This window comes from Castor canadensis, chromosome 3 (assembly GCF_047511655.1).
Source record: "Castor canadensis chromosome 3, mCasCan1.hap1v2, whole genome shotgun sequence".
In the NCBI taxonomy this organism is placed as follows: domain Eukaryota; kingdom Metazoa; phylum Chordata; class Mammalia; order Rodentia; family Castoridae; genus Castor; species Castor canadensis.
The window spans coordinates 10,468,395-10,493,100 of record NC_133388.1 but is presented as its reverse complement, the minus strand read 5'-3'; the positions used below and the strand labels follow the sequence as shown (position 1 = coordinate 10,493,100).

Sequence of the window (24,706 nt, the reverse complement as noted above, 5' to 3'; positions counted from 1 at the left end):
CCCTCTCTACAGCCCCTTCTCCTGCTGTAGTCAGAGTTTTCCTCTCCTCTCTGTTCCTCTGAGTCTTTATCCATGTACTTAACCATTCATGTCTTCTTCATTCATTCAGGCATTCATTCATGTACAATGACCTTCCGTAAACCTACCACCCATCTACAGAGGTATCACTGTCCTGTCCTGTGGAATTAATCATATCCTGAGTTCCATTTGACATTCCCTCAGTTTAAATGTGTGCACGTGTGTGTGACATGCTGGAGGATTGGCTTTTGGTTCAGCGCAGTGACTATGTGGTGCTGTGTCGGCTTCCTCATGAGGCTGTCAGCTGCCTGCTTTCACTACTATGTGACCAAGCCATGCTGCTCAGCTGCTTGTCACCTCTGGCCCTCAGACATTAGGGTTTCCAGTTTGTGGCTATCATGAGCACCACAGCAGCTGTGACTGTGTGTCTTGGGTCCTGACACACTGTCCAGACGTAATTCTGAGGCAGATACCAGGAGAGAAGAGGTGGGACGTGGATCTGCTCAGCTTCACAAGCTGATCCCCACTTGCTTTCCCAGGTGGCTGAGCCAACTTGGCCACCCACTAGCAGCACAGGAGAGCCTGTCCCTCATCCTCTCCAGCATTTACCATGGCCCAACCAAATCTGTATAAAATGGCATTTTACGGTGGTCTTGATCTACCAACTCCTGGAAGAAGTGTCCCCTCACTGTTCTTCCTCTGCTGTGAGTTGCTGGCTCAGTTTCTCCTTTTGTGTTGTTTGACTTAAAAAAAAAATTCAAGCAGTAATCTTTTGTTATATACATTGTGAACCTCTTCTTTATATTTGTCACTTGTCTTCAGTAACATGTTTTTGATGATCAGATGTGTATTTTAGTGGTTAAGTTTTTTTATTTTGTCTTGTTTAAGAAATTCGTCCTGGCTGGGCACTGGTGGCTCATACTTGTAATCCTGCCTACTTGGGAGTCTGAGATCAGGAGGATTGTGGTTTGAGGCCAGCCTAGGCCCCCATCTCTAAAATAACCAGGGCAAAATGGACTGGAGGTTTAGCTCAAGTGGTAGAGTGCCTGCTTTGCAAGCATGAAGACCTGACTTCAAACCTAGGCCTCACAAAAAAAGGAAAGGATGGAAGGAAGGAAGGGAGGAAGGAAGGAAAAATTTTTCCTAGTCTGTGTGGTATTGCATTCCTATAACTTGGGAGGTTAAAGTAGGCCAGCCTGAGCCATATAGCAAACAAAAAGATATCCTTCCCTTTGCTTACAGTTTTCCATTTTCCTTTTGAAAGTTAAGATCTTCCCTGCCTGGAACTGACTTTGCGTATGTTTGTGAGGGAGGGCTCTGTGTTGGTTTACTAAGGCTGCCATGATGAAGTAGAAGACAGAGCTCCACAGACTCAGTGACTTAAACGACAAGCACTTACTTCCTCACAGTCCTGGAGGATGGAGGTCCAAGGTTGGAGTGTTACAGGGTTGGTTTCTCCTGAGGTCCCTCTCCGTGGCTCTCGATGCCACCTTCTCCCTTTCTTCATGTGCTCATCCCTCTGTGTGTGTCCGTGTCGTGGTGTCCCTTTATAAAAGCACCAGCCACACTGGATTAAGGCCCACCTTAGTGACCTGATTTTAACTTAATTACTTCTTTAAAGAGCCTGTTCCAAATACAATCATATTCTAGGGTTGAGACTGGGGGACACAGTTCAGCTGTGGCAGGACCCATTTTTATGCTTACATCTGGTGATGAGGCACATCCAGCCCCAGCTGCTGAGCAGCCAGCTGTCCTGAGTTCTGTGTGCCTCCTCCAACCTCCTCTACACACATCAGAGTGTTGTCTGTGGTGCTTATTCATTCTGTTGTGACGATCATTTCTTTCCTACCCTTGTCCCAGCACTCTGCTGCCTCTTTAGCTTGCCCTTCCATCAGACAGGCATGGCCTTGGCTGTCTCTGCCCATTGAGTATAACCAGGGCTTTGACTGGGCAAACCTAGGGTCCACCTGAACCCCCAGGTCCCATTGCTACCAGACCCTCAGTTTCCTGAGGATCAGGCTCACCCTGATAAGGTGGGGGTGATGGTACTCAAGGATGTTGAGAAGAACCAATAGGATGATGTGTGTCCCAGGTCTGCCAAAAATCCCTGGCACATCCCTGGTCAAGGTACCCTTGACCCCAGATCTCACTCACTTTTGGAGCTCTGTTCCAGGCCTCCCTCCCTTCCTGCTGCCCTGTACTCAGCACAGAGAAGCAGGGGTGGGGAAGGCGCAGGGAGATCCTTTGTCCAAGGATGGGAGCAGCTGAGGCCAGCACCCAAGGCCTTATGATGGGGCCAGATGCACACCCCCTAAGGCCAATGGCATAGAGGGAGTATCAGCCCAAATCAGGAGGCCCCACCAGTGCAGGTAAATGCTGATGGGGGCTGTACTCCCCCACCTCCACCCTGAGGCTGAAACAAGACTTGAGTTGAGAGAAACCAAATAGTAGCAGCTCTCAGGGAGCTAGATGGCTTTGCAGTGCCAGATCTGAGTCTGAGTGAGTCTTGGTTTGGCCACCTACTTGCTGGTGACTTTAGGCAAGTCCCCAAGCCTCTCTCTGAGCCTGTTCCCTCATCTGTAAACAGGGATAATTGCTGCTTCCCATAGGCTGTGCCAGGCATGGGATGATGGTGGGGATCTTTGGTTGTCCTTCCCCTTTCTTTCTCTTAGAGGTTTTCCGAGGGCCAGTGGAATGCTATCCTCCCCAAATGAGTGGGTAGGGAGATAGGTGGATGGAGGGTGGGGGCTCCTCTGCTCTGAGTCACCCGATTGGGTGGCTGCAGTGGGTTGGGAGGTGCAAGGAGTGCAACCTTGGAACCAGAGACACCAACTCCTTTGCCCGGCAGTTCAGCACCTACGTCATGGGGCGGATGGACACCTACTTTGAGGACCCGCTGACTTTCAACCCAGACCGCTTCAGCCCTGGGGCACCCAAGTAAGTCCCCCTCAAGCTCTCATGAGTGGCCTGATCGGAGAAGAAAGTCACAGGGGCCTCTCATCTGGGTCACCTGTACCCACAGAGCCCACAGAGCCCACGAGCTTCAAACCACAGTGAAGTGGTTGTGGCAGAAGTCACAGCTCAGAGAGGCTAGGTAACCCACCCAAGTGTGTCAGTATGGTTCTGAAACCTGTGCTCATAACCAGCACCTTCTACCGGGACACAGCATGCAGCCTTGCGTTTCCTACCTGAGAGATGGGAGCACCGTGGCTGGTCTGGAGGGTACTGTGGAAACAGTGCATGAATGTACCAAGCAGCCATGGGAAGAGCTGGGCTCCAGGGATGACCCACTTGAGTTCAGACCCAGAAGTGGGCATAAGTGACAGGCGACTTTGGGCAAGCTGCTCATTGTGAAGTGGGCATAAGAGCAGCTCCCTCTGGGCGGGCCAAGAGGAGGGAGAAATGTGAAAATGGAGATCCAGAGCTCAGCAGAGTCCACTGAAGATGGTTCCGTGACCCTGGCTCAGAGTGGGTTATCACAGGGGTGGCTGGGTTGCCACTCTGCTTTTTCATTGATCCTGCCGGGGCCTCTCTCCCTGCAGGCCAAGGTTCACCTACTTCCCCTTCTCCCTGGGCCACCGCTCCTGTATCGGGCAGCAGTTTGCTCAGGTAGGAGGCACATGGGCCTGACCAGAAGTGACTCAGGGTGGTGGCTTGTTCTGAGCCCTTGCCTGGACCCCTGGACTAGGGGACCAGGAACCAGGCTGAGCCTGACAGCAGGAGGTTAACTGGGGGGAGAGGTGGCCATGGTTCAGTGCTCCTCACCCCTTCTTTCTCCCTTCTTCCCTCCCTCCTCCCTTTTTTCTTTCCTTTCTCATGTCCTGCTTGGCCCTCACCCCCAATCTTCCCAGATGGAGGTGAAGGTAGTTATGGCCAAGCTGCTGCAGAGGCTCGAGTTCCGGCTGGTGCCTGGACAGCGCTTTGGGCTACAGGAGCAGGCCACACTCAAGCCACTGGACCCTGTCCTGTGCACCTTGCGGCCCCGGGGCTGGCAGCCTGCACCCCCGCCCCCACCCTGCTGAGGCCCTGGCAAGATGGAACTCTTCAGGCCTTGGCCACACCTGCCCTCCACTGCTACCCATGGCCACCCTCCTGTACTCCTGCTTCTTCCTCCAGCCACCCTCCACTCTGGCTCCTGGTGGGCCCTATGCTGATGCCTGCTTTACACCCACAGCGCTCCCTGTCACCTGCTGGCTACATAGCCCTTTCTGGCAGGCCCTGCCTGACTCCCAGCTATTGCCACCTCTCCTCACCTCTGAACCTTTGCACTGGCCACACCCTCAGATGAGACACCCTAACTCTTGCTTATTCCCTCAAGTCCTCTTCAAGCTTCACCTTCTCTAGGAAGCCCTCCCTGCCACCCCCGGCCGGGCCAGGGGCCCTTCCTCTGTACTCCCTCAGTCACCTGTGCTACCTCTAACACCACACTGACCACAATGTATCGTGAGTGCCCGCTGATGTGACCAGCTGCCCTTCTAGGCCATGAGTGCCTCAAGGGTAGGGTCTGCGTGTGCTTTGCCTCTGAGCCCCTTGTGACCATTGAGGGCCTGGCACAGAGTCAATGCCCAATAAATGTGTGTTGACTGCATGAATGAATGGCCTGCCTGGGCGCCAGTGCTCTTGCCTCAGGTTTTTTTTTTTTCTTTTATTGTTTTTGTTTTGGTGGGACTGGGGTTTGAACTCAGGGCTTCAACTTGCCAAGCAGGCACTCTATCACTTGAGCCACACCTCCAGTTCTTGCTTCAGTTTTGCTCATCTATAAAAGGGAAGATGTTGCAGCTGGTCTCATCAAGGGCTGGCACAGCTCTGGAAGCTGCCAGCCCGCAGATGCACCTAGAGAGGCCCAGTTAATGCCACCTTGCAAGAAGCCCTCTTCAGGTTATCAGAAGGGCCTCACAACATGGAAACCAGTTTCCTGTATTGCATAGGAGACTGTATGCTTGGGTGCTGTGTTCTGCTGGGACCTGGCTTTAAGACCTTTATTTGAGAGGGCCAGCAGCCCCACGTGTCTCTGGAAGCATCCTGGTTGAGCTGGGCACACATACCTGTCTTGCACCGGCCTGTACCACTGCACCAGTGGACACTGTGCTGCACCTGCAGGCCTGGCCGGTGGAGGTGCTTGGACAACCCCAGTTGGGGAGATGGTGACGCTCACAGCAGACAGTGGGTAGAAGAAGCTCACTCCTCCTCCTTAGCCTAGAGCTGTCCAGTAAATTCTGGGCAGCCATGTCCTTTGGGCCCATCCAGAGAGAAGGACCTGCCCTGAGCTCCTCCTTCAACTCTCAGAGCTTGTCTGTGCCCAGAGATCACAAATGACCTTCTATCCCCCAGGAAGGCTCCTTCTCCACCAGGGAGGGCATGTATTTGTTCTGACCCTTGATGTCCATTGTCTCGTTTAGTCCTTGCCACAATCTTGAATGACATCTTCGAGGGATCTTTCCATGGAGCAGATGAGAAAAACTGAGGCTCAGAGGAGGAAATGACCTGCTCAGTACAGGTGGGGCCTGAGGTGCAGTTGGGAATGGGGGCTGTGTGTCTGGGTTCCTGGCCTGTCCCTCTCCCCAGCCCATTTTGGCCATGGACACCTGTACAAGTTGTTTGGTCACAGCCTCTAGGTGAGGGGCCAACTCAGGGATACCTTTAGAGCTCAGGAACTTGGCCGAGTGAGGACACTCTGGCTCCTTCAGTGCCTCACCTGACCACCTGGGCACCCAGTCAGGCTCCTATTGAGCTTGGCCTTCCTAGACCCCTGCTTCCAGCTCTCTGCCTGCCAATCCAGAACCCCACCCACACTGAGAAAAGGTGCTGGGTTTGTCTTGTGCCACATGGGCAAAGCCACCTCTTGCTCACCACTGCCCCTCAGAAGCAGACCCTTCCCATAGCCACTCCACAGGCTGTTATCTCCTCATTTTGTCCTCAGGCTCTCAGCCCTGTTCCGCTTCCTGACCTCTCTGACTGTGACCCTTCTTTCCTCTGAACCTCTTCTCTGAAGTTTGCCAGCCCTCTGCCCCATTGTCCAAGTCCTCCACCCTCCACAATGGCTGGGCCTAGTTCACACAGGACATCATCTCCCTCAATATCCACCCAAAAGGCCACGGACCGCCAAGACTTGGCACTGTAGGGGTGCAATATATTATGGTCTGGAGGGATGAATTCCTTCCAGAAGCTTCAAGCCACCAACTTTACAGCTCCATGATTTAGCCTGGCCATGGCTGAGCTGGATCTTCACATCAGTGTTTCTTTAAAATCTCCCAGGGGACAGGAATATAAGCATGTCCCATTTCACAAATGGAGAAGTCCTGGCCAGGGCCACAGTCAGCCATAATGGAGTCAGGACGTAAACCCACAGCCCTTTGCACCCAGTGGCTTGCTGTCATTACAGGCCTGGGCTTCCTGTCAGTGCTGAAATCCTGAGGGCTGGATCCCCAAGGGACAGAGGGGCAGGTGACCAGAAGAACAGAGCCTGACCCCCTACCATGACTCCTCTGTCCTTGCCAATGCGCTGTCCTGGCCTCCTGAGCTACTTCCTCTGCCACCTATCTGGGAAGGTGGGGGTCTCCCAGTCCTGGATGCATGGAGGAGTCACCTGGGCTGGGTGACCCACTCTGGGGTAGGGCCCAGACACTTTTTTTTCCATGAAAGGATTATGCTTTTTATTAGTTAAGACAAACATTTTTCCTACAACTACAACCAAAAGTTACTTAAATTTCTGACCACAAAAGGAAAATAAAAGCAGATGAGACTGTTTTCTTTTTAAGCCCTCCAGAAGACCCCTTCCCAGAACTGCATGGGATGGTGTCACCAGTCCAGGAGGAACAAGGTGAATGGGATTAAACCCAAGGCTCTGTAACCAGTCTGCCTGGCATCAAATCCTGACCCATTCATCACTGGCTCTGGGGCTTGGGTCTCAGTTTCCCTACCTGTAAGAGAGGACAAATAACAGGACTCATTTATCAGGGTTGGTGGAGGAGTTAGAGTGTCACACCTGAGTAGCGCTTGGCGCAGAGCCTGCCAACTCAATGCTCAAGACTTGTTCGCTTGTTATCATCTTTATTTCTTGCTACCTTCATGGAAGAGCGGGCCTCGGCAAAGCCTGCAGTCCCCAGGGACACCGCAGGAGGCCACCCTGGTGCAGTGCTCGCAACACCTTCCCCACTTCGCTGGGGTTCCAGGGTTGGGAGGAGGAGGTTCGAGGGTTGCCAGGTCAGCCTCTTGCAGGCAGGGTGTGAGCCAGAAATCCAGCCCAGGCCATCTTGGGCATTCACTGACCACTGGATGGAGGTGAACCTTACCCCCATGTCATAGGTGGGGCCACAGAGGCACTGCAAATTCGTTGGACTCACCTGATGTCAAGGAGTTAGGGGCACACAAGGGCACGGCCATTGAGACAGAGTGCGAGCTTCTCCTGGTGGGTCCCCATCACAGCACCTGGAGACATTCCACCTGGGTCTGGCAGTGGAATGCTAGCAGCTCCCCCACCCCATAGCCTGGCAACAGGAACCCGGCTCTGCCTTACCCAGAGTGGATGGCTTTAGCCAGAAATGCACAAAGGGGAAGGGGATTCCCTGCTGCCTGGGAATGCCCTCCCTAGCAGCTCTGGAGAGTCCTGGTCTCCCCACCCCCACCTACCCCCTGACAAACTCACCCCTTTTCCATGTGTGACTTGGTCTATGGTGGCCTTTTCCAAAAATGTTCCCTCCCTTGTAAACCTGGATTCAAGATGTGGGGAGGGCTGGAGCTCTGGATCAACACTCTCAGCCCGCAGGAAGCTCTCAACATTCACACCCTGGGTAGGGGCTGGCCTTCCCCCAAGGCCAGTGCTTCCTCAGTGCTGAGTTGCTCCAATTCCCAGGGCCTCTGCCCCAGGGGGCTGGGTGAGGAGGGACCTGGAGCTGACATAGCTTTTCCAGTTAGCTAGTACCCTAGGCCAGGTTGGGAGTGGTCTTCAGGAGGTCTTGGTCTGCCTGGTGCAGGTGAGAACCTTGGCCTACAGGTGGCCAGGTGGGAGACTTTCTTCCTCTAAGCTCTGGGTACAGAGGCTGGAGGCTGGAGGCTGGAGGCCTTGCTGAGTTTTAGTGAGCCAGGGTGGGTAGACAAGATCCCTGTGCCCCAGCAGGTGGCTGCTTACCTGGGAAGGCTCTGGGTGGGGACTCTGCAGGGAGTGTGAGCTGGCCCTTAGTCCTCCTGGCAGTCTTGAACAAGCAGATGAGTCTTTTAACAGTCCAGAGACAGACCCTTTTACACTGGGCTCCAGACAGCTTCAGGCATCTCTGCCTAGCTGTCCAAAAATAATTCCAACTATGGGGTGGGCAGACACAGGGGCTTTCTCTGAATCAGGGAAGGTATGGAGAGGGGGTCAGGCTCTGCCTTGGCCAGAAGCCTTAAAAACCCTCCCCACACATTCTTCTCACTTGAAGAAGCCATAGTTGCCTCCACCCCTGAGCTCTCCCCCACCCCCTGCTGGTGGGCCAGACCCAGGGCAGCCAGGCCGAGTGGCCTTCCCAGCAGGAGGCAGCCTGGGAATTCTGCTGCCAAGGGCTAGCCTATCTGTTCCGTGCTCCAAGAAGGTAGGGTCCAGAGGAGGTGGGAAGCCCCACTGGGAGCTGGCTCACTGGGCAGCATCCACCCTGCTGTATCTAGCTCCAGGTCTGCTGGGGAGGGGGCTGGCCAGGACAGTGGAGAACACCTGCAAAAGGAGAACCCTGGCCTTTTGGGAGGCCAGAGAGTGTTCTAGGGTCTGTGCTGGGCTGGGGGATGAGGAGGGCCCATCTATCCTCCCCGCTCCTCTCCTCAGAGAAGGGGTGCCTGACCTGTGCAAGAAGTTCCAGGGGTGGACAGGAAGCAGGACCTCCTCTCTGACCCCACCTTGCTCAGATACCAGGCTTCCTGATGTTCAGTAAGTGAACATGACTCCGTTCCCCTTCAAATGGCCCCAACTCATGCCCAACCATCATTCCTGGGGTACCCTGAGTCTTTCCCACCACCAGGCTCTTCTCCTGCCTGCTCTCACCCCGTTTCTCACCTCTGCCTAAAGAACTCTCCACAGAGGTCCTCCCCGACTACCTGCCTTCTTTCCTGACCCTGGTTCCTCTACCAGTGGCCCCTGCTCCTGTACCCCCAGAGGTTGCACCCAGGTCCCCCCCCCCAATTCAAGCCCTGGTAGCAGCACCATATTGTGGTCCACCAGGTAGTTGTTGAAAGTAGCATCAGATATTTGTGAGCTCCCAGGGGCTGACAGGCGCACAAATGGTCAGCTGAGACAGTCAGAGCTGTTGGATGAGCTGCCAGCAGTCACAGGTCACATGAGTGTGCAAGCATCACACACACACACTCCCCCCACATGTACCCACTGCCCTGCGCATAAGTGCACACACATATACAGGGTGTCCTGTGTGCCCTCCAACCCCCACACACTTGCACACACATCCTCGCCCTCATGCAGCGAGCCCATTCGCTGCTGTGATGACCTCAGAGTCAGGGGCATTGAGTTGTTTTTTCTCCTAACGCATGTTCCCACAATAAAGACAACAGGAAGAGACTTGAGGCCAGGAACAGGAAGGGGAAGTGGCCTGCACACAGCAGCCAGCACTGGGCGGTCCTTTTGGGTGGGACTCAGGGACAGACAGACAGCTGCAGGATGGGAGGTGGAAGGCCCTTCCATGGCACCTCAGCCTGGTGCTCATTTTCATGGCAGCCCCTTCTTGGGGGGGAGCTGAGGCTGGGAGTTCCAGTCACTTGGGGGCTCTGGTGGAGGTGGCATTCAGTCTGGTCCATCTGCCACCAGGCAGTGGCCAAGGCAAGGGCCTCTGTGCAGCCTCTCTCCTGCAGCCCTACTGTTTGTGGGCACATGTCATACTGTGGACTGGACTGTGGTAGTCTCCTGCAGTCCCAGAGGTGGGCCGCTTGACTCCTCTGTTCCATGGCATGCTGCCGTCAAATTAGCCCTGCTCAGGGAGCCCAGAGTGGGTACTGCAGGAACTGAGACCTGAGCTGGGATGGCAGGACCCACCCAGTGCTATTGAACTTTGCGTGCCTGACAGCAGGGACTCTGTAAATTCCCCCTGCCCCTAAGCCTGGCCTAGGGTCTAGTACACAGCAGGTGATCATTAGTGCTCCACAGATGTTGAAACAGAGACACCAAAGCCACACAGCAAGGCAGGACTGAGGAAATAGTTCTGACTCCAACCCATGCCTTCCTGCTCTGTCTGCTGCCTGAAACTGGTTGAGACTCCAGGAGAGACTGGCTGGCTGCTCCTTCCCTAGTTCCACCCTCTCCCCAAGGATACAACTGTCACCTATTGGGAACTGCTACACATGTGAAATCTGTGGATACTGCTATTATCTATTAAACTTCAAGCCTTCCCAGGGAGACCCCTACCACTGTGCAGGTGTGGGTGATCAGGTACACTTTCCTTGAGACACACCTCTCATTCCCCCATGCCAACTGTCCCATCCACACTGAGCTGCTGGATTTCCAGCTGGCTCTGAGTAGCTCTGGACTCATATCTGGGTGGTGAAGAGGAAGGAGGGGAGGTGGGGGCCATAGGCTCTGGAGACAGTTCCAGGGCACGTGGGTTTATTTTTATTTTTTCACTTAGAATAAGCATCTCAGTTGGGAGGGACCCAGATGACCAACAGTCCTTATTTACTTGAGACTGAGGGTGGTTCCCAAAGTGCATCAGGGCAGTTAGGGCTACAATGGGAAAGTCTCAGGCAAACAGGACACTGGTCACCCTAGAGGGACCCCAAAGCCATTTACTGCAGCTCTATCTGATGCTTAAAGTTCTTCCTCTGTATCCCCAACCAGGCTGTCCAGCCCTGCTTGCGCACCCAGAGTGGTGGTGACCTTATTACCTATTGGGGCAGCAAGGGCCAACCAAGAACTGGACGCAGTGAGGACCAGGCTCTAGCCTGAGTTGGCAGAGTTGGCAGAGTGGTGGGCAGAGGCAGTGGAAACACAGTGCAGGGGCTCCGACCTGCCTCAGGGCAGGCAGACAGGGCTCCTTGAAAGGAAGGAGGAGATGGAGAGGACAGGGAACTCCTGGCCAAGGGAACAGTATAGAAAAAGGCCAGGAGGCCTGGGATCACTTCACAGATATTGAATTCCTTGTTGATATCTCTGACAACCAGAGCAGGGGTGAAGGTAGGGTGTGACTCCAGAGCCCTCTGCCCTCCTACCCCTGGAAGGGGACTCCCTGAATACATGGTGTTCTTGTGCCTTCTGCCTTCCCTCCCCCAGGTCTTTGAGTTGAAAGGCTCAGTGAAGATGGAAGAGGTGCCAGGATGCCCTGGATACTGCTGTACCCCTCTCATTTTTTTGAGGTTCATTGGCCCTCAGACCCCCATCTGCCCTTCCTCCAGGAGGCTGTCCTGACTTTCTTAGCCTGAGTGCTTCCCTCCACAAGTGTCATTCCTTGCTCCTGGGGACCACCATTACGTTTAGCCCCTACTGAGGACCACTGCCACTGTCCTACTGGGGCGTGTCACCTCTTTCCTTTGCACCTACTGCTCTCTTGACAAGATAGCACCAATGCCAGGTCTTCCCGGAAGCCTCTGGGGCCCTCTGATTGGCTCCCTTCCCTTCTCTTTCAGCCACTTCATTTCTTCTGTGTACCACAGCACAACTGGACGATTGCAAGTCCTAGGGACCCAGTGGAGCCTAACCCTGGATGACACCTTTGGGAGCTCTGTCCCTTCACTGGACCTGGGCTCCACCTAGTGAGACCTTCCAGATGGGTTGGATTGGTTCTTAGCCAAGCACACAGCAAACACATACTAAGTGCTCAACCAGTATTTCCTGAGCAGCACTTTGCCAGGTGCAGAATCACTGAGCTTTCTTTGGGGAGCATCTCTCTACCTCCCTCAGCCCCTCAACATATATGGAGCACCTAGCACCCAGTAGGTGTCCATAAGTAAAGATGCTCTTGACCAAACAATCAAAGGCAAGGTCAGGCCTTCCCATGGCCTTGGAGACAGACAGCCTGGCTGCAGATCCCTGGCACACCCCTAGTGAGCTGGGTGGCCTTGGATGGGTCACTTAACCCCATCCATGACATGAACCTGATATTGTGGGGGTCTGAAGAGCAGAGCAAGATGACAAGGGTAGTGGCGCTCAGCATGGCACCTTATATAAGCATGCCCTTAGTGGATGGCATCACTTGTCATTCTTTACCCTAAATGTCCATAAATGTCCCTGGCTTGGTGGGTGGAACCAGACTCCAGGAGGGAAGGACTGACATTCCAGAATCCCCAGGGCTGGGGTCCTGGGGACTGACCAAGCACCCAGGGGTGCAGCAGTTTCTCAGGCAACATTCCGGGGCTGCCTGGAAGAGGACCGGACAGGGGAGGGCAGTACCCAGAATTATCCACCAATCGCATGGGCTCCTGGCACTAGAGCACACTCTTATCTGCCCAGCCCAGCATGGGGGGGTGGCCAGGCCAGCTGAGGCAGGACACTGCCTAGGGGCTGGACACCGAGCAGCCCCAAGCCCTTCTGAGTGGGTGAAAGCCGCTGAGAACTGTGAGTGTCCCCGCAGACTGGTGGCCAGCCGGCCGCCCATCTTCTGCACCATGTCGGACGGCGAGGGCCCCTCAGCCGGTGAGTGGCAGTGCTATATTTACCTACCATGGCTCCGGTTGCACAGCCAAGGCCTCCGGTCGCCAAGGACACCCGGGCCCCCACAGGCTGCAGGCAGCTGCGAGGCGGGACCCCCTTTCTCCTACCCTGATACCTGGGGGCCTGCAACATGGCAGGGGAGATTGACTTTCAAAGCTCAGTTTGGCCGCACCCCCCCTGGACTTTCCTGTGGGCTGCAGCAGGAAGCTGTGCCTGCTACAAACACTCTCAGACTGACAGCCCTGGGAAGGGGGCAGGGCTGACCACAGGGTGGCAGGAACTTAGGTGGGCCTGGACCCCAAGACAGGCACAGCCTTGCCATGGGCCCCTGGCACAGGATGCAAAGGAGTGTGTGAACTTATCTGCGACAGGGTGTGGGAGAGCCTGTAGATTTCAGGAGATTCTCTATAAGCCAGAGACTGCTGGGAATTTCAGAGCCCCTGGTCCACTGGCACGAGGCGGGCTCCTCATGAGCCCTAAATCCTCTAGGCTGGAAATGTCCAAGGACACAGGTGGGCACAGAGGTGATCAGATTTTGGGTCCTCCTGCCCTCTCTTGGGTCCTACCCCTTCTTGGGCATGAGCTACCACAGGAACTGGCTGCCCTGACTCCTTTGGTTAAAGACAACTGTGAGATGGACATTCCTTGAACTAGCCTTGGGCAAGGAAGGGACTGGGGACAGCCTACCTAATCCAGGGTTTATGGCAGGGACTCTGGAGTTAGGGCTATCCAGTCCTAATTCTTTCACTTCCAGCTGAGGCAACCTTGGGCAAGTGGCTTAACTTCTCTGAGCTTCAAAATAGAGACAGTGGTAATGGCCCCTAACCCACAGGTGGTCATGAAAATTAAACAGGGTAATGTAAGAGCACGTCTGCCAGCACCTGTGTGCAGTGAGCACTCAGTGGCTCCTTCATGGCAGCAGCACCTGGGCATTCAAGGGAGGAGCCCAGAGAGACACATCTTCTCTGTCAAGGCCTCCTTGATAAGCTGCAACTCTCTGCTGACCTGTGGAGTCCTTATCCCAAAAACCCATCTTGGAGCTTCTCAGAGTACTCCTAGGGCATACCTAGTTGTCCAGGGAGTCACCGAAGTAGGTTGTGGGCAACAGAACCTGCATGGTGTCTGATGGGCAGCCCTAGTGCCCAGATCAGGCTCTGTGTGTGTGCTGGGGAGGGGGTATAGACAAAAGCAGTCTGACCTCGCCCTCTTCCCCCGGGCGCCAGTCGTGCTGGCTGCCAGGCATTGCTTGCTGAGGCTGCGAAGGCTGCCAGAGCCAGGGAGCCGCCGACGGGCCCTTTCTGGCGGGCCATGCCCCACACCTGACACAAACCCGGAATAGCTCTCTCCCTCCACCAGGGACATGGCCCCGGTTTTAGCAGCTTGTAAAGGCACCCGCGGGGAGATGAGTATTTCAGGAAGGCCAGGACAATATTTAGCCTGTCGGGCGATGGCATGGCGCTGAGTGTGCATCTGTGTCAGCCAGAGGCGGGAGAAGATTTGGCCTCACTGCCCCTTCACTGAGGAGGAGAGTGGCATTGGTCTGGGAGGCAGGGGCTAAGGTCCATCCTGGCTCTGTCTGTTCCAGTTGGGCCAGAGGCCCTGCACAAGCTCTGGGCTTGGTTTTCCTGGCTATAAAATACTGTGATGGTCTTTGTCTCTGCTGTGTGGGCCTGAGATGAAGCTTGGTCTGCAGGAATAAAGATGGTCCCCAGGGGCACTGTGTCTCTTTTCTCATCTGCTCAATGGAGACGTAACAGGGCATCAGCTTCTCAAACTGCAGTAAGAATGAAATGACCAAAACCACATAACTCACTTAAAATAATGCCAGGCTTGTTGTTAGTGATATTAGCTGTTATGCTTATTCAACCAATAAATAAGTTGAAACCCAGGGAAGGAAACAAAAGCACCAAATTATCTGCTGTGACCTGGACATTTTGGACCCACTGTTTACCCCTTGCAGGTGAGTGACATCAACTCCACTGTATAGCTAAGGAATCAGAAGCTCATAGAGGCAGACATGTGCCCAAGGTCACTCAGCTGCTACCTGATATAGCAGACATTGAAATGCGGATCTTCACATTCTGTCTGCACAAAACCTAAATCCGGCTCCTCTTCTGTGGAGTCCTGCCTGGCACACCCAAAAGACTGGGCTGGCCCTCTTGGAGATCTTCTTGGCTTCTGTCTGCAGTCATTCATTTCAAAGACACCTAGCTAGCTCAACATTGACTCCACTCATTTGAAGCCTGTAAAAAAAAATGTGGTACCTTGTTAGGGCATCAGGAAAATTCTGCCGAGCAGGAGCACAGCAGGTGGTGGCGGGCTCAAGGATTTGTGGCTGCAGCCTGGGTGGGTGAGCCCAAAGGCTAAGATTACCAGAGAGTCAGCATCATATTTATAGCTGGAACTGCCAGCCCACGCTGACCAGTGGAGGCTCACCTTTACAGTTGCATGCATTCCAGGCCTGGCTCTTCCTCTTAGGTGCGTAGTAGCCTTTAGTGTGTTATTTCACCTGACTGAACCTCAGTTTCCCCATCTATAGAATGGGGCCTTGCCGTGTTCCTCACTGGAGACAGGGTCTGTACGTGCTTAGGATCTGCCTGACATACCAGGCATCCCACAGAGACTGGCTCCACACATCCTGGGTCTGTTGATTGTCTCTTCCTGCTTTTGACCTTGTGATGTACCCTCCCTTCTCAGCAGGAAGAGAATCCAGGCCTTTGAGATGTTGGTTTCCCCTCTGCTTGGGAAAGTTTCCAGCAAAGCAACTGCACAGTTCTGAGCACTGAGAATAGGCTGCCATGTTTTCAGAGAACAATGAATGCAAGTCAATCTGACCCTAGGTTCAAATCCCTGCTCTGTTGTTCCTGTTCTGAGGCTTTGGACAAGTCACTTGACCTCTCTGAGCCTTGCTGGAGGGCATGGTAAGGATGGACTCTAACCTGAGCAATGCTTGGCCAGCAAAGCGACCCTCTTTCTCCTCCTGGTGTCAATCCTACAACCCTGCTCTGGTGCACACCCCTTTATACACTGAGATATGATGCCCTTGCTAGTGTCTTTTGGCGGGGAAGAGGGTTTTTGTCTTGTATTCATTGCCTCCCTCAATACTTAATCACCAAGAGATTCAGCTGGGAGGACCTGTAATGTCCCCAAAAGCCATCCCCCCAAGTATTTGATTATCTGCCTATACTCAAGGACATTTTTCCAAGAGTCAGATCTGAAGACCTTCGGAGGGAGAATGATCCATAGCCCACTCAGTTCCATCAGGGATCTGAGAAACTTAATTTCTTGCCCTCAAGGCCTCACAGTAGGCACCTCACCAGGGACAAGTACAGCTCCCATGTACCCTTATTGTTCTGGCCACCCCCGGCTCTTACCTTAGTGTCTCCCAGGAGGCCACCTCTAATCTATGCCATCCCAGGCCCTGAGGAGGCTGTGCAGGGCAACAAGAAGGGGCCTGGTAATTGTCCCTTCCCTGGATTTCAGAGCAGACAAATACTGGGAAAGGGCACAAGGAGCCCAGGAGTGGTCCTGGGACACAGAGGAGGCCTCTGAGATGACCTTGTGCCCCTGGCTCCAGGCGAGGCTGGGCCTGCCTAGGACGTCGCTCTGAGGGTCTGAGCCAGGCTAGTGCTCTAGGTGCCTGTTCATGAGGGTGTTGACGGCCCTGCCCCAGGAGGACACAAGGAGGAGGCGTTATATGAGGTCAGTGACCCCAAGGCTAGAAGACAACAATAGCCTAGATTTTGCTCTCCTTTGTGGTTGCTGCCTGATTGCTCTCTCTCCTCAGGACCTGGTGAGCATCTTTAGGGGAGATGAAAGCAAACTCTTTCTGTGTTCTTCTGCTATCTGTCACAGTGGCGAAATCCTGAGATAATCAAGTTATAAGGAGGGGCTGTGGGGATAGCTCAGTGGTACAGTGCTTGTCCAGTGTGTGTAAGATCCTGGGTTTGTGCCCCAGTACTGCAAATTAAATAAATGCATAAACACAAAAAAAGAAGAAAAGATTTATTTTGGCTTAGTTTCAGAAATGGTCGCTTGGTCTGGTTGCTTTGGGCCTGTGGCAGCAAAGGACAACATGGTAGAGAGCATGTGGTGGAGGAGTTACCTCATGGCCACCAGGAAGCCATGGGAAGGGTCCTTAGATCCCTTCAAGACATGCTCTGATGACCTAACTTCCCCATGCTAGGCCCCACCTAATAAAGGTCCCATGGCCTCCCAATAGTGCCACAGACAGGAGATTAAGCATACGACCTTTGGGGAGATATTTAAGATCTAAAGAACAATGTTGTTTAGGCCCTGTTCCTGGAGATGCCCCTGGCCTCAGCCTCTTCTCCAGGCTGCTTTCCTTCGGTGGATGAGCACTGCCCTTTCTGGCTGCATTGTTCCGGCTTTATCTCTTGAGTGATGGGCACCAGTGAAGATGATGGAGCACAGAAGGTACCTAGATGGCTTCAGGGCTGTGGAAGGAGGGAATGGAGAGAGAATCTGGAAGCCAAGAGGTCAGGGAGGAAGAGATAGTCCTGAGGAGAGAGTGAGGCTGACTCAGGAGAGGGGGGCAGGAAGAACAGCAGTGGAGCTTTGGTCACATCTGAGTGTGGGGGCAGGGAGGGGGCAGAGGAGGCTGAGACCTGACATTGCCTCCCTGTTAGGAAGATTCACAACACAGACTGCTCATCTGAGGGTCTGCAGGATGACCTGCAGAGACTGGCAACAGATCTGGGACAGTGGGGTATAGCCTGGGCTAGGTCACCAGGACATGAGTGGTCCTTCTTCCTCCCTGACCCGCAGTCATCTCAGCTGTGAAGTGGAGGTGACACCACGACCTTGGGGTGTCATGGGTGTTACATGAGATGACACCTAAGTTCCTTATGGACATGGGTTGCAGGGAGGTGGGTGGTCTCAGGCATGACTCTGTAACCTGGTGCTATCTACACATGAGTAGGTAGCAAGAAGGCTTAACCTGAGCAGCAAGAGACTGAAAGACTGATTGTGGGCCGCCTGGCAGACACAGGAGGAACCCCTGGTGGGATCCCATTACTGCCCCTCATAGCGTCCCTGCACCATGGTTCATCACACACTTCTCAACTGTAGGATGCTCATCCTCATGTTATGCAGGGGACCTGGGCACAAGAGAAAGAGAGATGAGTCGGAGTCACCCAGCGAGGGTGAAGTGAGCCTAATGGGTCCTCACCACTCCAGCATTTTGTGGAGGTATCTTCCCTTCTTTCCTTCTCGAAGCCAGCCCATTGTCCAGGTTTAAGGCAGCCCTGCCTCCTCTAGGGACCCTTTCTTGAGCTCTGCAGCGCTTCCTCTTGTTGGGTGACAACTTTGAACCATGCTAGCCTGGCCCTCCTGTGCTGCTCGCAGGAAACATTGAGCTGTTGGATGTCCACTGCAGCTGGGCCCTCGCTGCTGTGTGACTCGGGACAGGCCTCCTTCCCTCTTTGGGATCAGGGAGGTCATTCATTGGCGATTACTGGCCTAGTGTCCACAGGCTAGCAGTACTCGGTTGTGCATATATCCCGACCTGTTTTCCATAATGGCAGCACTAGTTTACATTCCCACCAACAGTGCACAAGAGTTCCTCTTGCTCCATGGCCTGGCCAGCATTTATTTTTTGTCTTTCTGATAACAGTCCTTTTAACAGGTGTGGTGCTATTTCATTGTGGCTTTGATTTGCATTTCCGTGGTGGTTATTTGTGCTCAGCATTTTTTATGTATCTGTTTGACGTTTGCATGTTGTCTTTTGAGAAATGTCTGCCCAAAGCTTTTGCTCACGTTTTAAGTTGGATCATTTGTTCTTTACCACTGAGCTGTTTGAATTTCACGTGCATTGTGCGTAGTATTCCTTTGTCAGGTGTATGCAGTCCTCCATCAGGGGACCCTTCCAGGACCCTCTGAAGATATCAGAGTCTGAGGATGCTCAAGCCTCTGTTATAAAATCATGCAGTGTTTGCATATAAACTAAACACACCCACCCATGTACTTTAAATCATGGATGCAAATGCTATGTAAATAGCTGCTATGCTGTGTCATTTAGGAGGACAAGAAAAAGTCTGTATGTGTTTGGTGAGATGAAACCATCTCAGATCGAACTACACAGTGCACATTAGCAAAAACACATTTTGTTTTCAAGTATTTCTGATCCTGGGTTGGTTGAAGGCACACTGCAGAACCCGGGGCTTCGGAGGGCTGATTGTAGTGTGCAAATATTTTCTCCCATCTGTGGGTTGGCTCTCTGCCCTGTTGTTACCATTGCTGTGCAGAGTCAGGTGCAATCCCATTTGTCTGTTTGTGCTTTTGTTGCCTGTGCTTTTGAGGTCTTACTGAAAAAAAAAAATCCCTTTCCAGACCAATGTGTCCATCGATGGACGAACGGGTAAAGAAAATGTAGGGTATTACACAATGAATGCTATTCAGCCGTAAAAAAGAATACAATCCTGCCATATGTGACAACATGGATGAGCCTGGAGGACATTATGCTAAGATAAATGAGCCCGACTCAGAAAGACAGACACTGCACGATCTCACATATGTGGAGCCTGAAGACCTTGATCTATAGAGACCAGGACTGGAACTTGGGGAGGGGAGGGGGAAATCTTGGATAAAGGATATAAATTCATATGACAGGAGAAATAAACTTCAGGAGTCCTATTGCAAGGCAAGGTGACACATTGTATTCTTGAAAAATGTAGAGAGGACACAGTGGTAATTAAGTGTGCGACTCATTTGTGAATCAGCTAAGTTTAATGGTTCCACAGTGGATAGAGATGTCACAGCACCGTGCTGTGTGTAATACGGATGCACAATGTCATCTGTCATTTCAAAAAATTTATTCTTTCTGGGAACCTGTAATCCTAGCTACTCAGGAGGCAGAGATCAGGAGGATCTACAGTTCAAAGCCTGGGCAAATAGTTCACAAGACTCTGTCTCAAAAATGCCCATCAAAAAGAAAAGGGCTAGTGGAGTGGCTCAAGGTGTAGATCCTGAGTTCAAACCCCAGTACCACCCAAAAACAATTATTCTTTAAAAGAAGAGATCAGGACAGAGACAGGTAGTGAGGGAGGCCATGTGAGAACAAGAAGGGAAAGAGGACCATTGGCTGGTAGAGAGGCCACCAAGGAAGCCAACCCTGTTGGCACTTTGATTTTAGGCTTCTGGCCTCCAGAATCACAAGAGGATAAACTTATGTTGTCTAGAAAAGAGAAAGAAATGTGGAAAAATCCATTTCTGAAAGATTTGGTGCCAGCCCTCGCCTGGAAAAACATCATGGAAGGAGCAGTGAGCTGCTGACATCATTTCTTCAATGTTCTATGTGCCAAGGCACAGAAGAGGGGACACAGAGCCCGGCACACCAGGGTTGTCTGCAGATCCAAGGCTTCAACTGAGTTTAGAGGGAACTTGTAGAAAAATATTAGGAGTGTTTTAAAAAACTATGAGGAGAGTCCATTTCATGGCTCTATCTATGTCTCTGGGGCACACGGAGAGAAGCCACACGTCAGTTAATAGCAGACTTTGAGTGGAGTAGGAGTGTAGCCTCACAGAGGGCTTGCACAATGCACGTGGGGAGTATGGGAGAAAGACCGGGATTAAAAGCACTGCTTGCGGGTTGGAGGTCTGGGAGCCCTTCCCTGGCAGTCAGTGAGGCCTGAATTGCTAGTGCTGGACCTATAACTGAGGGACTGTACTTAGCTCTGTGCTGGGGCAGGACACTCCTGCAGTCCTGGGCCCCTGTTCCAACCTCTAAGCCAAACTGTTTGGATGACTGTCTACCAATTTAGACACATCTTCTAGGAATCCCACCTCATTTATTGTGGGTGGAAAAAAATGTCAAGCACTGGTACAGTTGCAGCAAACACCCTTCCTGCCTCTTCACTCTGATGTGTGCACTCGGGGCCTGAGTAGACCTGTGACTCAGCATACACATATGCCATGTGCACGGTGTCCTGCAGGGCACCGCGGCAAGCCAAGAGCTGGGGCTTCAGCCGGGGCTCGCCCCCTTGAGCAATTTGTCTTCCCCAACCTACTTCACTTTCCTTATCAGGAGGGTTAACAGACTGATGTTACTAGAGGAGTGAACAAGAACACCTACAGCTATCTGGGCGCCAGTGGCTCACACCTGTAATCCTTGCTACTTGGGAGGCTGAGATAGGGAGGATCATGGTTTGAGGCCAGCCTGGGCAAATAGATGAGACCCTCCCCCATCTCCAAAATAACTAGAGCAAAATGGACTGGAGTTATAGTGAAAGGTATAGGGGCCTGCTTTGGAAGCATGAAGCCCTGAGTTCAAACCCCAGTCCCAACAACAACAAAAAAGTATACAGTGGACACTACATAAGTGGTGGTTCCTTTGCTCTAAGTCCTTTCAGACACACGATACCACATGGCTGCATAATGTTTATGCAGTAAACGTTATTGCTCCATTTTGCGGATGAACAAACCGAGGTTTAGAGGAACTTAGGTACTTGCTTCAGATCACACAGTCAGTAACTGGGAGAGATAGAACTGGGAGGCAGGTGCCCCAGCCTGGAACCTTGTCTGCAGTGGCACTCCTTCCCAAAAACGGGAATTAGGAGTGCCAGGCTTGGGAAAGGCTATAACCGGGAGCCAAGACAAGCAAACCACGTCCCCATGAATGTCTTTGGAGGGCAGGGTGTGTCAGGGACAGCCCTGGGGTTAGAGCCTGGAGGCTTGGAGCTGTGCCAGCTGTCATTGCAGCCCTGGCCTCAGGCAAGTCCTTTGCCTCCAAAGAGGTTTCTGTAGAGTCTGGGCCAGCTCTTTCTTCTGGCCAAGCTGAAGGCCCAGGTGCCTCCAAATTGCCAGCCTCCTGTTTGGAGCAGCTCTCTGCTGCTTGGTGACTACAGTCACACTTTGATGCCCTGGCTCTGCCCCACAACTGTGGCAGCTGGACTCCTCCCTCCCTGTGGCTCAGGTCTGCACACCATCTTTCCCCAGGCTTGAAGTTCCTCTGGGGGAGAGAGGCATGGATGACTCTGAATGCCTGGGTATTGTGCGTATGCCATGTGCCTTGTCACCCTGGGCCACTCCGTCCCACCTGTGTCTGCTCATCCGAGCTTGTCACAGCCCTAGGAACTACTGTACCCATCTCAAAAGCCAGACATCTGGAGGGTCACAATGAAAAAGACAGAAAAACAGCCACCATTCCTGGAGTGGTGTGGTGGGGGACCTAGGGTTCTAACTCCCCTGGAAATGTGCACTGATCTCTGTTCTAGCCCTGACAGAGGGGCCCAGCCCTGGGTTGGGGGGAAGGCACCAGGGTGCATTTGGGGAAGGCAGCTGTCTGGCCTAGCAGTGGGTGGGAGTTTGTGGGGAGAAGGAAGGGCTCTCCCCTACATGGAGGGCATGACTGCTTATTACCCAGGGGGGGAAAGGCCCGCAGCTCATGGGTGGCCTGCCAGAGACCAGAAGGCATCCATCTGCACTTGCTCATGACTCCTGTGTCAAACCCAAGCCTGTGCTGGGTCAGGTTAGCAAGGGGGAACTCCAGGGCATACTGGTCACCCTCCTCACTGCCGGGTCTCAGGGCACCCCATCTCACCCCTACCCTTGGCTGAGTCAGGAGTGTTAGAACTGCAAAAAAACCCAAAAAAACAACAAAACACACACACACACACACACACACACACACACACACACACACACACACCAAGCAGCTTCCCTTTTCTTTTCATCCTGAAGCTTTGAGCTTAATGAGAGAGGGGTGAGCCTCAGGAATGGTCCAAGGGCCAAGGGTGAGGTGCCACAAATAGGGGCCACCAGGGCTGGCAGCTGTGATGGCCACGAGATTGTATGTGCTGGACCCATATGGGCCCTCACTCACCACCAAGGTGGAGCCCACTCTGGCTGCCCTGGGCAGGACCCCAGGGCTCTATAGGGGTGGCCTTAGCCTGGGGCTATAGGGGGACAGGTCACAGGCCAGCATTTCTGTTCCCAAATATCTGTACCCACAGCCCCAGGTTTACCTGCTCAGAGTATGGGGAGCCTGGGGTGGGGCAGCCAGCCAGGGCAGCTGTGCTCAGGACCCTCTGAGGTCACATGGAGAGAGGAAGTATGGCTGGCTAGGGACAATTACCACTGCAGGCTCTGTGGGGAAAGTCCTGGGTTCCAATCCTGGCTTCATTACTTATTTTTGTGACATCTTTATTGCGGTAGAATTCACACACCTCTAGACTTTCCCTGAAAGAATGCTTGTTCTGGGGTTGTGCAGTCACTGTGCAACCATCTCCTCAATCCATTTTAGAACATTTTCTTCACCCCAAATGCATACCAGACCCAACAGTGCACACACCATACACACACACACCACACACCACACACATGCCACACACACACACCACACACACACCACACACACACACACACACTCACACACCACACACACCACACACACACCACACACACACACACACCACACACACACTCACACACCACACACACACACCACACACACACACGCCACACACATGCCACATACACACACCACACACACACCGCACACACCACACACACCCCACGTACCCCACACACACCACACACACACACACCACACACACACACACACCACACACCACACACACACCACACACACACACCACACACACCACACACACACACACCACACACACACACCACACACACACCACACACACCCCACATACCCCACACACACACCACACACACACACACACACACACACACCACACACACACACACACACACCACACACCACACACACCACACACACACACCACACACACACCAGCCCTTGGCAGCCAGGATTCTCCATACGTTTTGCCTATTCCAGACGTTTCATGTGAGCAGAATCAAGCTAAGCCTGTGTCAGTCCTCCATTCCTTTTCACTGCTGCCCAAGTTTCCTTGTGAGGACACACCACATTTGCCTGAGCCATTCGTCAGCTGAGGGACATTTGTGCTATTTCTCCTATCTGGCTATTGTGAGTCAGGATGCCAAGGACACTCGTGAACAGTTTCCAGGTGAATCTGAGTCTCCATGTCCCTGGGATGCAAACCTGGAAGTAATGTCACTTGGTCAGATAGTAACTGTGTTGGACCTGGGAGGACCCGCCAGACTGTCTTCCACAGAGGCTCCATTCTCTGTGGTCCCACCGCGCTGTGGGCCGTGTCTCCACCTCACTGCCAACACTTGCTGGCATTTCATAGCAGGGACCCTGGGGTTACGTCACTGTGGTTGTGAGTGACTAAGGCTGTTGAGTACCACCTCTTCATTAAATGACAGCATGGCCTCATAGGCTGTGGGGAAGGGTCAGCGAGGAGACGCTGGCCCAGAGTGGGCACTAGTGGGCACCAGTGGGCATTGCTGCTTGGAGCTCCAGGCTGCACTTAGGGTCCCTCCTCTGAGAGCTGCTATGAGGGACACGAAGGAAGCTGGGAACCCCATTAGAAAGGGACAAATGCCATCAGAGAAGGTGCCAACACCAGCTCAGTCCTGAGCGAGTTCTCCCCTGGCTTTGAGGCCTTGCTGGGCCTCAGCTGGGCAGACCAAGGGACATACCACCCTGCTGGAATACAGACAGCACACGCCCAGTACAGACAGGCCTGGCCTGTCACTCAGGACTCTAGGGAGGGCATTTGTGGGTTCTCATGATGAGTCGTTGGGTCTCCGCCCCTTGGCTGCTCCCCAAAACAGATGACACTGCTGTCCCTGCACTTGCTGCAGAGGTGTTGCCAAGCTGGTGCCTGCCGGTGGAGAGCTCTGGAGCCAGGAACATCCTCCCGTGAGTCTGAGCACCTGCGACCTGTGCAGGTGCCGATGGTCAGGCCGATTGTGTAGCTGTAATTGGAGCCAGGCAGGAGGTGAAGGATTGCAATCAGCCGGTCACAGTGGAAACCAATCCACCTCTGACAGCAAGCACATTAGGCAGTCCCCAAGGGAACAAGGAACAATTATCATTCTATTCGGGAACCCAGGAAGGAGACATGAGCAGAGCTCCTCTGATGGTCCCTGAATGTCCAGTTGAGTCTAGAAGCTGGGATAGGCAGCTGGGCTCCTGTCCCCAGACTGACATGCCAG

The 24,706-nt window shown here is 53.3% G+C and overlaps 2 protein-coding genes across 2 annotated transcripts in view; both read left to right on the top strand.

Moving 5' to 3' along the window:
• The window catches only part of Cyp46a1 (cytochrome P450 family 46 subfamily A member 1), a 29,875-nt gene extending 25,265 nt beyond the window's left edge, over positions 1–4,610 (top strand). The window contains exons 13-15 of the mRNA XM_020176208.2: positions 2,867–2,955; positions 3,561–3,627; positions 3,870–4,610. Coding sequence (XP_020031797.2) covers positions 2,867–2,955; positions 3,561–3,627; positions 3,870–4,040 — 327 coding nt within the window. The 3' untranslated portion in view covers positions 4,041–4,610. The remainder of the gene's footprint in view (positions 1–2,866; positions 2,956–3,560; positions 3,628–3,869) is intronic.
• A 7,794-nt stretch (positions 4,611–12,404) lies between these two features.
• Eml1 (EMAP like 1) overlaps positions 12,405–24,706 on the top strand; it is a 175,933-nt gene continuing 163,631 nt past the window's right edge. The window contains exon 1 of the mRNA XM_074067179.1: positions 12,405–12,616. Coding sequence (XP_073923280.1) covers positions 12,589–12,616 — 28 coding nt within the window. The 5' untranslated portion in view covers positions 12,405–12,588. The remainder of the gene's footprint in view (positions 12,617–24,706) is intronic.